Source organism: Priapulus caudatus, unplaced genomic scaffold, assembly GCF_000485595.1.
Source record: "Priapulus caudatus unplaced genomic scaffold, Priapulus_caudatus-5.0.1 Scaffold31, whole genome shotgun sequence".
NCBI lineage: Eukaryota > Metazoa > Priapulida > Priapulimorpha > Priapulimorphida > Priapulidae > Priapulus > Priapulus caudatus.
In genome coordinates this window covers 245,843-263,283 of record NW_014577092.1, presented here as the reverse complement: position 1 = coordinate 263,283, position 17,441 = coordinate 245,843, and the positions used below count along the sequence as shown (strand labels likewise).

The 17,441-nt window shown below is 48.8% G+C and overlaps 1 protein-coding gene across 1 annotated transcript in view; it reads left to right on the top strand.

Annotated features, from left to right (window-relative positions):
• Positions 1 to 17,441, top strand: part of LOC106816276 — a 98,144-nt gene that overhangs the window by 56,143 nt on the left and 24,560 nt on the right. The window contains exon 3 of the mRNA XM_014820862.1: positions 7,824 to 7,898. Coding sequence (XP_014676348.1) covers positions 7,824 to 7,898 — 75 coding nt within the window. The remainder of the gene's footprint in view (positions 1 to 7,823; positions 7,899 to 17,441) is intronic.

Sequence of the window (17,441 nt, the reverse complement as noted above, 5' to 3'; positions counted from 1 at the left end):
CAGGTTGTGAGCGTCTGCTGCATTCCGGCCGTCATCTGCTTACATGAAAACAAACATCTCGGCAGAGCGCGCCGAACTAAGCTCAGTCTCGGCGAAGTCTTTCCGCGTCGGGCCACGGCGCTTAGCAAAACAAATACGGCAATCTGATCGTTTTTCCGGGCATTAGCGCTCTTTATTCATTCTTCGTCGAACGCTCGCTGTCTTGCGCGCGCCGAAATTCCACGATCGCGGCCACCTTTTGGACGACCGTTACCCCGCCAGGTGTCGTCGTGTTGCTGCCACGATGTGTGGTGAACTGCTGCGCGCTTTTTACGCAGTCAACGAAAACTGCCCGTGCAAAATTCCACCGGAGGAAACGGGTGTTCGGTCCCAGGCACACATTTATAGGTCAATACGGAGACGTGAAGACAGGGTGAGAAAGAGGAAGGGTGATAGAAAGAGAGAGTGAGAGAGAGAGAGAGATACGAACAGGGAGAGGGGATAGAGAGATGGAGAGAGAGAGAGAGAGAGAGAGAGAGAGAGAGAGAGAGAGAAAGAGGACGACGAGAAGCGAGAGAGAGGGAGGACGAGCGCGCGCGGGCGAGCGAGCGATAGCGAGCAGAGAGAGAGGAGAAGAGAGAGAAGGAGAATGAGACCCAAGAGAAGAAAAGAGACGAGATGAGAGAGACGAGAGAGAGAGAGAGAGAAGCATGGCATGAAAGAGGCAGCGTCCGCGCTAGACCGTACTGCCATCTCGTGGCCGCGCCGACAGTGTCGAGTCGTCCTGGATAATGTTCCGCAGTTGTTTGCGCGTTGCGTCGCAGTAATTGGCTCGAGTGTGCCGCTGCTGACGCTAATTTTCGTAATCGCTCCTCTTCAGTCTCGCTAGCGGTTGATTGACACGTGCCGGGGTGCCTCGAATGTACCGGCGTTCACTCGAGTGGATGCTGCATGCGTTGCGCAGACTTAAACCCGATAGATCCTAATATTTCTGCACACTTGTATATAAACGCTTGATAGGGCTCAACGATACTATTGGAGAGTACTTTATCTCCTAGACCTGCCTATTAATACGCTTATCACAGTGTAGTGCTTCGCCATGCAAACAATAGCAACGTTATTGATTACAACGGGAAGTGCTTATTAAAATTTCATAGTCCGTTGGCGACTGAATGACATGGAACACAATGGTTTCTGATGGGCTCGACACAGAGAAACTTTTAATTATTGAAATCATAATTATTTGTCCTTGTTGAAATCCACGCGCATGTCAGAAACCATTTTGCTACAGAATCCATTAGTAGAAATGATTTTCAGGTGAGTTGATTTGCTGCGCATGCAGGCAAATGTCCGCCCGGCCTTGTTGGCATATACGGTTACCGTGTGTGTGTGTTTGTGTGTGTGTGTGTGTGTGTGTGTGTGTGTGTGTGTGTGTGTGTGTGTGTGTGTGTGTGTGTGTGTGTGTGTGTGTGTGTGGCCTAGATGAGATAGCATCTGCACATAAATAATATACGTACGGTAATCGTTAGTCCTATGACATTCATTCGCAGCTCGAACTGCAGAATAACCGTATAGAGAGGGGAGCGAGCGAGAGAGAGAGAGAGAGAGAGAGAGAGAGAGAGAGAGAAAGAAAGAAATAAAGAGAGAGCGAGAGATCGGGAAACATCGATCAGTCGCTAGCAGTATATATCCCGCGCATTGTCCGAGAAAAGACGCGGTCTCATCTAACTACCATGGAAAGTCTGAATGAAGTCTTAGTTAGTTTTTCCATGGATGGAGACTTAATGATCTTATCTGACGTCCACGGATAGATTTAAGTCTTGTCTAGCTTTCACGGAAATGCTGAAGTCTAATCCAGCTTCCGTGGACAAGAGTTTGGTCTCTTTGGGGCAGAGGGTCTCTTCGGGGGGTGGTCTCAACCTGTTTATAGGCGGCTTCGCGGCGGATGGTTGGGAACTAGTCAGCTTCCTTGCCCACGCGTATGCTTGTGTATGTGTGCGTACGTGCGTGCGTGGATGTGTGTGTGTGTGTGTGTGTGTGTGTGTGTGTGTGTGCGCGTGTGTGTGTGCGCGCCAGTACGTACGTGGCACGGCTAGCGAACGATTATTTTATCGGTGCATGCGCGGGGTTAAATTATTTAGCAGGTGTGTCCAGGTGTGGTGCATTGTATCCGGCGTACAAGCGATGTCGATCTCATGGATTTGCACTACGTTTTGTCTGTCCAGTGTTTTGCGCAAACACTTAGTGTCTGCTCTCGTGGTGTCGACCGCTATAACAATACGTAGTTGTTTGTCCCGCACTGCGTCGTCCTCCCTAAGAATGCCCGCCCGTCTATCTCGTCCGCCCGCCCATCTTATACAAACGTACTAACTCGCGCGTATTCGGAGAAATCGATCACGAAATATTTCCTCGGTTGATTTCCTGCATGTTTAATTAAATAATTTAAATCGCCCGAGTATTTCTGTTCGCGCGGGGGTGTGGGTGTGTGGGCGCTTGCTGATGTATATTTGTTTGTGTGTCATTTGTATAAGTTGTTATTGCGGCGTTTCTCGGCAGTGTAATTCACATATTGTGGGTCTTGTGCGACGAGAATAACATGGTTGAAGGTACACGACGATCAAATGACTAGATGATGATAATGATGATGATGATGATGACGACGATGGTGACGACGACGATGGTTATGACGAGGTGCTGGCTGCTGCTACTTGAGGAGATGATAATAATGATGATGGCGATGGTGACAAGCCTGCCACTGCCACTACTGCTGCTGTTATTACTGATGTTATAGCTATTTATATTGATATTCATATTGCTACCGCTGCTGCTACTGCCACTGCACCGCCACTGTCTACTGCTACTGCTACTGTCACTTGCACTGCCAGCCGCATGCTACTAGCCAAAAAAAGAAGCCCTCTACTGCCAACTGCACGCGCCCACTGCTACTGCCACTGCTAAAAACTTGCCAGTGCCAACGCCACTGCTACTGCATACAGCCACTAGCCACTACGACTGCTACTGCGAAGCCACTGCTAGGCTGCACTGCCACTGTTCCACTGCGCGCTACTGCCACTGCCACTGCCACTACTACTACTACTGCTACTGTCACTGCCACTGCCACTGCCACTGCCACTATACGTGAAAATAGGAAGCCAGTGGATCTCCTTCCCTAAGAAAAGGATGATGACAATTCAATCCCTTCCCCCAATGACAGGATAATGACCCCATATAACATGTTTGTTTGCGCCCCGTGTCTTCAGCATGGAACAATCTCTGTGAATACGAAACGGCGGGGTGCTGTGTTTGCGTACAGCATCTGTCGGGTGGCGACGCGGATAATGGACGCTGTCATGGTGTCCAGCCCTACGATCTACCGACTCCAACCCCCTCCTGACCGTCTGACAGTGACCGCTCGTGACCCTGCCTCTTGAACTCGTGTTAGGTTTCTATGTAGACAAACTCTCTCCGAACCGTCTGTGTGCCTTCATTCATACGGCAGGCGGTAAGAGTTGCGTAGACCATATCCACCGTAACAGCTGCACCGATGGAAGCGCCATCTATGACCTTAATTCGAAGGATTCGCACGCTGTTGCGTATATTATGGCGTTTGGCCGTATGTAACCTCAAATTAAAACGCGTGTGGCGGAGGAGGCTGCGGTTATCATAGAATGCTTAGCCTTGACCTTTACATCGCCAACGCGTAGTGTATGTGTGTGTGTGTCCCCGCATCCAACAAATTATACGAAAGGTAGTCATTCTTTTGTTGGACGGATTCTCCACACTCGGTGTGTGTGTGTGTGTGTGTGTGTGTGTGTGTGTGTGTGTGTTGCGTGTGTGCTTGCGTGCGTTGCGTGTGTTGTGTGTGTATGTGTGTGGCGCGCGCGTGTGTGTGCGTGTGTGTTGGCGTGGTGTATATATATATGTGTGTGTGTGTGTGTGTTGTGTGTTGTGTGTGTGTGTGTGTGTTGTGTGTGTGTGTGTGTGGTGTGTGGCTGCTGTGGTTTGGCTTTGTTTTTTGTGTGAGTCTGTGTGCGTGTGTGTGTGCGTGTGTGTGTGTGCTCGCCCACGCGCACACATGCCCCCGTATTATCATTTCATTTACATGCTTTGCTGCATGTTTAACAAATTATGCCGAAAACAAATCAACTTGTGCCGTGGTGTGGTCTAGAGTGCAAGGATCAGTGTATAGCCCCGAGGCATCCGTGGTTTCAGGTTCGTGTCTACCACTCCGCTGTACTTACGGGCTGGCTGTCTCGTCCCAAGCTCGCACATATGTTACTTACTCCAAGCAAGCTACGTACACCGGCAACATCTTTTTTCTGCGTGTGCGTGAGCGCGTGCGTCTACGCTGTCCTCCGAGCGTGTATGTAAGTGCGTGCGCGCGCGTGTCCCATGCACGCGTATGTGCGCGTGAGTGCGTGCGTGCGTGCGTACGTGCGCGCACGTGCCCGGCAAAAACGGGTTTTGTTTAATGACTCGGCCGCTAATGTAAATTCTGCTTATTTAAGCGAGCGAATGCTTTCAGCGAGATTACTTAAGCAAAATTGTTAGTAAAACACGTGTATGACTTTGCTATCTGCAGCGAGCGATCGGCAGGGCCCTCAATGTTATATTGGGCTCCGATGGGTTGCGGTGGGTTCGCGGCTGCCCTATTACGCACCCGATAGGCGACGTAGCATGGATAGATAGTAGATAGGTTTGCCCTAGGTCACATGCGTAGAATGCGTAAGAGCAGTTGCCAAGCGCTGAATGAACATATAACGCGATAACTATAATCGTAATAGCAACGCCAGCGCAATTGAGAATGATGGGGGTTGTTCTCTGTCCGTATATGAAATTCAGTGAGTCGGTGAACGACTAAGTGTCGTGGCGTGTTATGGAGTAGTTACGTATGAGAAGTGATCCGTAGTCGCTAACAATTTACACTAATTACCCCCTCCCCCAAAACACACACAGAGGCATAGACAGTGGCATACACTCGGACAACCACGTATGCGCGCACACACGCACAAAACTCACTCATACATACACACACACAGACAAGCTCACGCCCACACACGCATCCACTCACACACGCCCACACGCACACACGCACACACGCACACACGTAAAAACACGCGCGCACGCACTCACGTGTAACAATCACGCTGTCGAAATGCGCACGATGTGCTAATGATTTCATATTGCGTCGACTTCATCCCTGCCGAGCCCCAAAATCTCTCTGCCGTCGTCGCCGTACGCGGCGCAGACACGGGCGCTGACAACATTCCGCTCAAATTAAGCCTGGCTAAATATAAATTATGAAATGCAGGGATATCCGCGAGAGTGAGCCAGCAGCAGCTGAAGCAGCAGCGCCACTCCTCGATGATGAGTTAGTTAGTTAGTTAGTTTATGCACTCGCTCGTGCATGCGCGCGCGTGCGATTGCGTACATCTGCCGAGCATAAATTTCCGGGCGAAAAAAACGCTTTCGGGTTTTGGGATTTGAAAAGAAAAAAAAGTGTTAAAAGCGTGCATTAGCAGGATGTCGGAAGCTGAATGCCTTCCTCCAGATACACGCGAAGTCACATCGCAGAAGTCAGCTTGTCATCGTAAATAGAGGAAGAGCGCGGCGAGCGGACACCTACTGGGAGGTTAACCCTGTATATATTTGTCACGTACAGCGCGGGCGCAAGCGTAAAACGCCCGAGAGACGCAGTTTTCCGGTTCCTCACGGGCATCGTACAATTAAACTCTGCATGCATCCAGCGCGAATACACGTCGGTTATTCCCGCTCTCTGTTAGAAGCCATTGTCTGATTATACCGTGTTATTTTATACCGTAGACTTTTATACCGTAGCGTTGCATACCCGTGGAAGTCTGTGTATCCTGCGCACCACTGATAACTTTCATGTTACCTCATAAGTATCGGTAGTCATGTATCGCACGAATGCAGGTGAAGAATTACGGTACACACGCGCCATGTGTCATAGAACTACTAGATGCGCTCGTGTGTCGTACACCATATTATACCTGAATCAAAAAGAGCATGTCGTATACACCATACCTAAGCGAAATGTGCATGGCGTATTCGATGTAGTCGCTTACATGACATGTCGGTAACACAGGATCTTCGTTATTTTCCGGTGTGCTTTCCTTTACCAACCGCTAACACGTTCTCACTCGCCTCTTGTTTTCTCTGGTGTGCAGTGTTTCCTCTCTCCGTCCTTCACGATGTCACCTTGCGTACAGACGCCTTCCGCACAACCAAACATATGTGCTATACGGAGAAGCCACGGAAATTACCTCACGCGATGACGTGACGGGTGCATGATGTGAACTGGCTCTCATATCAGCAGATTCTCGCAGTTGGACTTCGTTTCCCTTGAACGCGAACTCGCGCAGCGCCGGAGAGAGTCCGTAAACCCTCAAAATTGAGCGTATATTGGCGTGTTCGGTTGCGTACCCGCTCGATGCGCTCTGCATTACGATGGATCAATTCAAAGATTTGACATGAATAAATTTCGATAATGATAATAAAACTATTTCAATTTTTACGCCATTAACTTTTATCGTAGAAAGATCATCTAATCTCCATTTTCGTCTTGTCATTTGCAAATTAAATTTCCTATGGCACAAAAGATAATTGCTATAATATTGATGTTATCCAGCCGAAGAATATCGATTATTATGCATAATTATGCAATAATGTAATGACTTTTGAACATAATCTAGCAAGATGTGACAAGGGAAAACTAATGAGCGGGAAAATCCAAAGCAATGACATCTTAGCGCGTACTCGCGGCTCCCCCATATACCATTAGGAGCGACCCTATAGAAGTATATTGCTTCATTTAAAAAATTATCGTGTTCCATTGAATGACATGACGAAATAAACCCCCTCTTGTGCTCGTTTTCTCCATCACCCTCTCTCTCTCTCTCGTTCACTATCTCTCATTCCCGCTCTATCTCTCCTTTTCTTCCTCCGTCCTTCCATCCCCTTATCTTTCTCTCTCTTTCCATTCTTCCTTTCCTCCCCCCTATCTCTCTCTCTCTCTTTCCATCCTTCCTTTCCTCCCCCTTATCTCTCTCTCTCTCTCTCTCTCTCTCTCTCTCTCTCTCTCTTTCCATCCTTCCTTCCCTCCCCTTATCTTTCTCTCTTTCTTTCCATCCTTCCTTCCCTCCCTCTTATCTTTCCCTCTCTCCCTCCCTCTTTCCTTTCCTCTCCCTTATCTCTCTCCTCACTCCAGGCTCCGGTTAAGCTGAGTTCAGCAGGGCTTCTCTACGCGCGCATGTGCATCCCTTATGGCCGGTCTGGACATGGCAGAATTCCGTCGGGGTTTAGCCGCCGAAGAGCAGCTTAGCTGAGCCTTGCTATAGTCGGCTCGGTGGGGATTCTTCGATAATTAGACACGTGGCAGGCATTTGTACGAGGCTTAATGAGAGATATTAGCCTTCGCCGCTGCCGCCGCAAAGTTTTGCTTTCGAATATTTGCGCGAACATTGCATATCGGAACCGATTTCTCATTCTACTCGAATCGTATTTTACTTTAATGCTATACTTTTACTAATGCTTTACTATATTTTTTATTTAATCATATATTTAAGTCCGTACGATTTTAGTCACATGGGAGTGGCTATCATATTGTTTGTCGCTGTGTCAGCCTTGTAACACAATTGAGAGAAACAACTATACTAACAATGTAAGGATTGCTTACGTGACAAATTATCTGCGTGTAAAGGCATGTATTGTAGTAAGGTTTGTGTTTTAACATCGAGATACCTTTGTTGTTAATCAATGGCCGCGTTGATGAATTGTATCAGATGTAGGTTCTCACGTTGTGTGGTCTTTGTATAATATTGCAGGTGCCGGTTCTAGTTAACATGGAGAAGCGCAAGAGTATGCTGTTGGAGATAGACCTGCTATGTCCCAAGTCTCAGGTAGGTCATCTGTCAGATTCTTCGCATCTATAGCACAATGGTGCGTATCAGTTCGCATACGGAGAGGGTAACGTGTTGTAAAACGAGGATGGCAGCATAGCTCGAATTCCGATCTTATGTTTATGGTACGGGCATGCGCACAATTAATACACGATCATTCTTGTCATGATCTGCGTCACTATATACATTTATCACTATAATTTATGAATTTGCCACTATATACATTTATCAATACATACATTCATCACTATATTCATTTATCACTGCATAAATTTATCACTGCATACGTGGATCGGCACTACAAAGGATTATGCCGCACTGCAGGAAAATAGATGATAGTAGCAAATGTCAAACATAAAAGGAACGTCACGAATCGGTGTAGCCTAATTTACTTAGGGTGTTTTCTGATGTTCTACTCTACTTATTAAAGTGAACTTCTTTCAATGTTAAATTAATGTCTACTGAGGAGTGTATTGCTGCGTGCTATACATAGTGAATGATATAGAACAATCGGTTGCGATAGAAAGTGTTCTGCTAACTAAACGTTATGTTAGCCTGTAATATGTCGAATTATAAATTGTTAGACTTTGTCATAGCGAATTTCCGAACAATGGTCGTTTTCCACTGAAATAATATCTCAATGCATCTTGTACATCAAAGGATTGACATGCTAAATAAGCATTTTCTCTGGTAGGGGCCTATAGATAACAGGTGAAACTGCCACGCGGTCAGTTTTCTTAAAAGAAACTCGCGCGTCAACACGCGGCGAGGGTCGATGTATACGGCATTTATTTTGTGAAATGAGAGTCTTAGATCTTCTAGTCTGGGCCATTCGGCAAAAACACTGGAGAATATGTACAAACGTTAACGTGTTTCGACAGGCAAAGTTGTTGTTAAGTATGGAGGCAGCGAGAGATAAGCACGAAATCAGACCGGGGGCACACGGGTCTATTCAGTCGCTCCTCCTTCGAATCACATCTTTGTTGCGCTTAAGTGCAATATCGTGTTGAGTCGTAACAGTCTCTTCTTTATCCGGACAAAACATTGCCGGGCTCGCCGCTAAATTGGCGCGCGATAAATTGGCGTAGAATGCCAGTGAAAGATTTTGGCTCGCGTGCGCATTCAGCGTTGATGCTGCACGCATTCAGAGCTCGACAAACCATGCCTAATGGTAATTCCGGCCCGGTTCTGTACATAAGCAAGCCTTGTCGCATGCGAAGCACACACCCACACCACACACCACCTTTTGTTTAGGCACGTCGCGCGTGGACAAACTCTAGAGCGCCTTGTATGTTAAATGGTCACCCTGTTCTGTGTACGGCAATATCGAATATGGTATACAGTTTTTGTTTAGCGATACGTATTCGACATAGCCAAGAGCGCCTTGAGTGTAGCGCAGCAATAACAAGTGAACAGCAACATGTACGACCACGTTAGTGTGAACGCATTTTCAATCTCTCTCTCTGTCTCTCTTTCTATCCGTGTTTCGCTCTGTCTGACTCTTTCTCCCTGGCTCTCTTTCTCGCGCTCACTCTCTCGCACTCACCCCCTGTCTCTCTCTTGCACGCGCTCACACTCTCATTCCTCCCCTGTCTTTCTTCTCGCCCACCTCTTTCTCTCTCTCTCTCTCTCTCTCTCTCTCTCTCGTCTATCTCCTCCTCTCTCTCTCTTCTCTCTCGCTCTCTCTCCTCTCGGTCTCCTCTCGTCTCCTCTCGTCTCTTTCTCTCTTTCGTCTCTCTCTCGTCCTCTCTCTCTCCTCTCCTCTCTCTTCCGGTCGCTCTTCCTCCTCTCTCTCTCTCTCGTCATGCCTGTCAGCTCGTATCTCTTTACCACTGATCGGGTTCTTTCTTATTCTCTACCCCTCCTCGTCCTCTCCCCGTTTTTCCTCTCTCTCATCTCTCTCCCTCTCCCCTCACGCCTCCTTCTCTCCTCTTCCTCGCTCTCCTCCTCTACTTCTCTCGTTTCGTAAGCTCTCTCTCTCTCTCTTTCTCTCTGCTCTGTCCTCTCTTGTCTCTCTTACTGTCTGTCTCCTCGTTTACTTACCACGCCGCTTCTTTTATTCTCTTATCTCTCTCTGCTCATCTGTCTGTTCTCTCGTTTCTCTCCAACACCCGTCATTTTCATCTCTCTCTCTGGCCTGCCTTCTCTCGTTTCCCCTACACCACACAACCGCAGCACACCACCCCCGCTTCTTTCATTGTCTCTCTCTCCTTCTTTCTCTCTCTCTCGTGCGGCGCCGCCTCTCCCGCCGCTCATCTCCTCCCTCCCCTCTCGGCTTCGATCCTCTCTCTCTCTCTCTCTCTCTCTGTCGTCCTCGTTCCTCCACCCGTGTATTTTCATCTCTCTCTCTCTCTGGCTGCCTCTGCGTTCTTGCTACACCCGCTTCTTTCCTTCTCATTCCTCTCTCTCTCTTCTCTTGTCGTCCTCTCGTTCTCTACAACCCCCCCGCTTCTTTCTTCTCCTCTCTCGTCCCTCTCCTCTCTCCTCTCGTCTCTATCTGTCTCTCGTTTTCTTATACCTCGCTTTCTTTCTTCTCTCTCTCCCTTCTCTCTATCTCTCTCTGCTGTCTCATCAGTTTTCTTAACATCTTACACCCGTGGGCGAACCCGTTCTTTCTTCTCTTTCTTCTTTCTCTCTTTCTCTCTCTCTCTCTCTCTCTCTCTCTCTCTGTGTCTATCTCTCGTTCTCTTCCACTCGCCTCTTTCTCCAGTCTCTCTCTCTCATTCTTTCTCTCTCTTTCTCCTTCTCTCTGTCTGTCTCTCGTTCTCTTCCACCCTCTTCTTTCTTATCTTTCTCTCTTTCTCTTTCTCTCTCTATCTCCCTCTCTCTCGCTCGCGGCGGACGTGCTCGCAGCGACGAAGACCGGTGCTGGCAGCAGAGATCAGCTGCTACGCCTCGCGTGGCAGACGCGCACAATGCCGCGACGCCGCCAAAACAGCTAATTGCTCCTCGACGTCGGCCGTGAAGAGCCATTGATAACGACACAGTGGCATCTCCGTGCGGGGATAAATTAACCACTTTGCACACGGATAAATACCGTGGCTGTGTCGGATCGCGTAAGTGATTATGCGGCGCGCTGTTGCTGCTACTGCTGCTGCTGCTGATGATGATGATGATACTGTTGTTGTTGTTGTTGTTGTTGTTGTTGTTGTTGCTGCTGCTGCTGGTACTACTACTGCTGCTGTTGCTACTGGTGGTAGTGGCTCTGGCGGTGGCGGTGGTGGTGGTGAGAGGCAGTGGAAAGGTAAGAGGAAATAGGGAGGTGAGAGCCAGTGGGAGAATGGGGAGGGGAGAATGAGAGAAGGGAGAACGCCGAGAAGCGAATTGGAGAGGCGATGATAGAGAAGTGGACAAAAACGCAGGAACAGCACGTGCTAGAGGAGCCGTTCAGATTCACGCAGTCTCTTAATTGATCAAGCGCTTCCCCACCGTATCTCCCCAATACTTGAGCTTAATGGCTGTTACCCAACATTGCCAATATTGTGTTAAGAAGCCTTAGAGATTATTTGCGTGATAAATATGTGCACATACATACATGCTCTCCTCCCCTCTCGCTCTCTTTCCTTCCCCCAATCACTCTCTCTCTCTCTCTCTCTCTCTCTCTCTCTCTCTCTCTCTCTCTCTCTCTCTCTCTCTCTCTCTCTCTCTCTCTCGCTCTCTCTCGATCTCTCTCTTCTCCGCTCTGGTTCTCTCTCATTTTCCAGTGTACGGTTACATGGATGTCGCGGCGACATTTGTTATATATTCGCGTAGTTCGCTTAGAAAGAATCGCCCGCATACGCGAAGAAAATACGAACCCCTTGTTAGCTTAGGGAATTCACAGCATTCGCAGCGTACGTGGGTAACGTAAAATCTAGTTAACCACGTCGAATGACTCGGCGCGCCTGTGGCCAGTATCAAAATTACTTCTCCGTTGAAATGTTATCCCGCGCGCTTTCAAATAGATAAAAAAGGCGCAGCGCACCAAAAAAAAACGTATTTGTCTCGACTTGAATGCATCTTGTTTGCGACTTAGCTGCAGCTGTCTAAACTTAAAATTTCCATTTGTCGAGTTAAAAGCGCGAGGCGGCCACCATTGTGCGTCACTGGTCGGCGCGCGGGCGATGCTGGTTGGTTCGTACAACGCGGAGGGCTTACGAGAAGCACGCGCGTGAAAACAGAAGAGGCTTTAGTCGCGCGCTGCGAAGTGCTGTTTGCGCGGCTCAAGATCCGCTTCAAGCTGGCGCTGGCAAATTTCGGCGCGCTGTGTGAGCACGTGAAGGCGGTTTTTCGATACCCCACGTGGAGCGAGCCGAGGAGAAGAGAATGAGACACACACACACACTCACACACACACATACACACGCACGCACGCACGCACGCACACGCCACACACGCACACGCACACACGCACACACGCACACGCACACGCACACGCACACGCTCAGCACAGCACACGCACCGCCACGCACACGCACACGCACACGCCACACACACACAGAAACACACACACGCACACAGGGGGGGGGGGAGCTGTCCGCAATCCGTGCTGATTGTGTACCGCCTGAGTTCGCGAAAAGCCGTTAAACTGTCAAAACCTATGATTCTCTTAACTTCTGTGAAATATCTCCCGCTCTCACCTATTCTGTTTGAGTTGATTTGAGTGTCAGTAGCCCAGCCCGTACACTCCTTTAAAAGCGTGCAGACATTATGTCTTTCACTCTGTCTATATCTCTCGCATGCGCGCGCTCTCTTTCCATATATATATATATATATGTGTGTGTGTGTGTGTGTGTGTGTGTGTGGAGGTGGGGTGTGTGTGTGTGTGGTGTGTGTGTGTGTGTGCTGGTGTGTGTGTGTGTGTGTGTGTTGTGTGTTGTGTGCGCGCGTAGTGCGTGTGCGTTTGCGTCGTGCGTGTGCGGTGTGTGTGTGTGGGTCCCTCTTTCATGAGCTGTTTTGAGCCCTTCTTCTCTATCTGTTTCTCTTTCTATATCTCTCTGTCATCTGCGTCGCGCGCTCTCCTCTCCTTTAACATCTCTCTCGCGCGCGCGCACTCTTTCGCAACCCGCTCTATCCGCCTCTCTATCGTTTCCTCCCTCATTCGCCCACTCTTTTCTCCTCTTCCCTCCCCTCTTCCCTCCCTCCCCTCTCTCTCTCTCTCGGCGCGGTAGCCAACGTGTGGCGTCGAGTTGATCTTAAGTCTTTCGACGTTTACAAGCTGTCAGCTTTGCTTTGCTTTCGTCTGCGTTTGATATTTTCAAGTCGGTAACGGATCGGACGTGATGCGCACTCCAGCCCCGCGCCTTCGTCTCACTCCCCGCGTCCGACAGTGTGTGAAGTGCATTAACAAGTTGCATTGCTAGTCCCGTGTAGAGAGCGACGGATGCGGGCCCGCAATAAACAACGTTGTTTATGAGATGCGATCAGCGTTTGGCGCAGATTCTCCGGAGGGGTGGCGCGCTTAAATATCCGCCGCTATATAGTCTATAAAACGTTCGATTTCGGGGTGGTGGCGTGTTTTTCCCACTCGCGCTTGATTTGTACGTACATGCGGTGACACGCGATTCGCGTCCGTAATCCAAACAAGATTGTTTGAGATGATTCCTCGAAGCCAATCGGATCGCTGGATAACATGGTCTAACGCGTAAACTAAACCTTTATCGAAGACATTTGTATAAGTTCAGGCGGTTTCCGTAGAATATAACGCCCCGTTATCTTCGTCCGATTGTTGATGCTACACCCATCTATTTTGGTATCATAATATATGTTATATTTGTCGTGTTCATCTGATGTTATGTATTTATGCTTATGCTCCTATATATATATATATATATCTATAATATATATATAAGGGAGAATTCTATTTTTGTTTTATATGTCGGCCAGCTAATTTCTGCGGCTCTTTACATGTTATGTCGATACAAAATAGTTACTTCGCTGCGCGTGCGTGTACGACACACTCATAGTTTCACTCGTAGTTCCATTACGTGTGTACCACACCAACTTGCCTACACTCCACGCGCCAGCGCCAGCGGGCCGGCCAGCAGCATGGAGGCATTAGCATTACCCAGCAGTAATTTTATATGACGCGAGGCAATTTTTTTAGAGTGTAGTGTCGCGGGATTAGTGCTATAGGCTTGGAGGTAATTGGCGTTGTCGTGCATCCCGCTGCGAAGCAAAGAATGACGCGACGGCGAGTTAAGTTTCGCTGCTCTGATCTCCGTGCTAAGACAGCTCACCGATCTAGGCACGGCGTGCTCCCCACCGCCCGACCCGCCATTCAAGCCCCGTCCCTCCTCCTCCTCCTCGCCTCCTCCTCCTCCTCCTCCTCCTCCTAGACATTCCTCTTCTCATTTCCGTTTTTTTAAATTTACATATTTCTTCTCACCCTTCCTCGTCTCTCCCTCGTCTCCTCTCTATCCCCTCTCCACTTCCGCCTGTCTCACTTCTTCCCTTTCCCTTCTCCCTCTCTCCACTTTCTTCGTTTCCCTCAGCCCTTTCGCCTCGCCTCCCCTCTCTCCTCCCCTATCCTTTCCTTCCCTCACTGCTGTTAAGTTATGGTCGCCGCCGAACGTAAACCAAGTGTGCTTAATTCGGCTTTGCTGAAAGTTGTAGACGGTAAAATCCGGCGCGCAGGATTTGAACGCGAGGTACATGTAGTTATGGCGGCTGTATAGATTCTTACAGTTTTAGAACTGGCGGTGCGAGTCAGTCTCACGGGAACCGGCGCCTCTCTCACGCACGCGTATATAGCTGCAGCGAGTCTATAATAAATACCACGATGTTCTACAACCTACTTCAACAACTGCCCTCGCGAGGCTCATGCACTCAAGGAGTGCAACCAGCGCGCGTCTGCATACGCGTATAGGCGCGCGCGGACGCACGCATGCACAAACCTATAAACCAGCACGCACGAACGCATGCGCCCACGCACGCACGCAAACGTGCATAAGCCTCTATACCAGCACACACGCACGCACACGTGCACACACCTATATATCAGCACGCCCGCACGCATGCCCGCCCGCCCGCACGCTCGCACGTATGCACACACTCACATAATATACACACGCACATTCACACGCATACGCGTACATACGTATACGCACAAACTTGCGCAAACTTATATACACGCTAGCACGCGTGCAGGCACACTCATATGCAGACGCCCGCACGCAAGTATACGCATGCGCGCATACAAATATATAAAACTATGCACACATTCTCACACACGCACACGCGCCCGCACGCACGCACGCATGCACACACGCACGTACGGACACATGTATACGTGAAATGTGACCAAGACCGGATGGTCGCAAAAAATTTGTTAGTTTGAATGAATATCAAAATCTATTTCTCTTTACCCCTCTCTCTTTGTATATATATATATATATATCAAGAGCTCATAATAGAGAAGAGCATGACACCGTTTTAACAGCGTTTTGCATAGTTTTCAACTTCGATGATATGTGAAAGTTCATAAAAAAATATTCGATCAATATGTGAATAAATATATTATTCAAACTTTACCTTGTTTTCGTCTATGATTCTCCCTTAATTATATGACACCACCAATTTACCTGAAAATCGTATGTGTTCTTCAAAAAAAAATTTGAATACGACACGGTTTCACACAGTTTTCCCAAATGTTCTCATGTATTCGGCGCAAGTTTATTATCGGATTAGTGTTCTATTGTCTATGACGGAACGCAGGGGGCTGTTGGGGATATTAGGCACCGAATTGTATTCAGCGTGTAGCGTTTCCAGCGTGCTAGAAATAAATGTGTGCTCACGGCGAGCTAGCAGCTGATTTTAGCTGTGTTGTCATCGTGTTCCTGATGATAACCGCGCGCACACAACAGCACAACACACACACACACACACACACCACACACACCACACACAACCACACACACACACACACCACCCACAGCACACACACAACACACACACACATCACATAATATATATATATATATGGAAAGAGAGCGGCCGCATGCGAGAGATATAGACAGAGTGAAAGACATAATGTCTGCACGCTTTTAAAGGAGTGTACGGGCTGGGCTACTGACACTCAATCAACATCAAACAGAATAGGTAGAGCGGGAGATATTTCACAGAAGTTAAGAGAATCATAGTTTTGACAGTTTAACGCGCTTTTCGCGAACTCAGGCGGTACACAATCAGCACGGATTGCGGACAGCTCCCCCCCCCCCCTGTGTGCGTGTGTGTGTTTCTGTGTGTGTGTGCGTGTGCGTGGTGCGTGTGCGTGGCGTGTGCGTGTGCTGTGCTTGAAGCGTGTGCGTGTGGCGTGTGCGTGTGCGTGTGTGCGTGTGTGCGTGTGCGTGTGTGGCGTGTGCGTGCGTGCGTGCGTGCGTGTGTATGTGTGTGTGTGAGTGTGTGTGTGTGTCTCATTCTCTCTCCTCGGCTCGCTCCACGTGGGGTATCGAAAAACCCCTTCACGTGCTCACCAGCGCGCGAAATTTGCCAGCGCCACGCTTGAAGCGGATCTTGAGCCGCGCAAACAGCACTTCGCAGCGCGCGACTAAAGCCTCTTCTGTTTTCACGGGCGTGCTTCTCGTAAGCCCTCCGCGTTGTACGAACCAACCAGCATCGCCCGCGCGCCGACCAGTGACGCACAATGGTGGCCGCCTCGCGCTTTTAACTCGACAAATGGAAATTTTAAGTTTAGACAGCTGCAGCTAAGTCGCAAACAAGATGCATTCAAGTCGAGACAAATACGTTTTTTTTTGGTGCGCTGCGCCTTTTTTATCTATTTGAAAGCGCGCGGGATAACATTTCAACGAGAAAGTAATTTTGATACTGGCCACAGGCGCGCCGAGTCATTCGACGTGGTTTAACTAGATTTTACGTTACCCACGTACGCTGCGATGCTGTGAAATCCCTAAGCTAACAAGGGGTTCGTATTTTCTTCGCGTATGCGGGCGATTCTTTCTAAGCGAACTACGCGAATATATAACAAATGTCGCCGCGACATCCATGTAACCGTACACTGGAAAATGAGAGAGAACCGCGGAGAGAGAGAGATCGAGAGAGAGCGAGAGAGAGAGAGAGAGAGAGAGAGAGAGAGAGAGAGAGAGAGAGAAGAGAGAGAGAGAAGAGAGAGAGAGAGAGTGATTGGGGGAAGGAAAAGAGCGAGAGGGGAGGAGAGCATGTATTATGTGCAATATTTATCACGCAAAATAATCTTAAGGCTTCTTAAACACAATATTGGCAATGTTGGGTAACAGCCATTAAGCTCAAGTATTGGGGAGATACGGTGGGAAGCGCTTGATCAGATTAAGAGGACTGCGTAAGTCTGAACGGCTCCTCTAGCACGTGCTGTTCCTGCGTTTTTGTCCACTTCTCTATCATCGCCTCTCCAATTCGCTTCTCGGCGTTCTCCCTTCTCTCATTCTCGCCCTCCCCAATTCTCCCACTGGCTCTCACCTCCCCTATTTCCTCTTACTTTCCACTGCCTCTCACCCACCGACCAGCCACCGCCAGAGCCACTACCACCAGTAGCAACAGCAGCAGTAGTAGTACGCAGCAGCAGCAGGC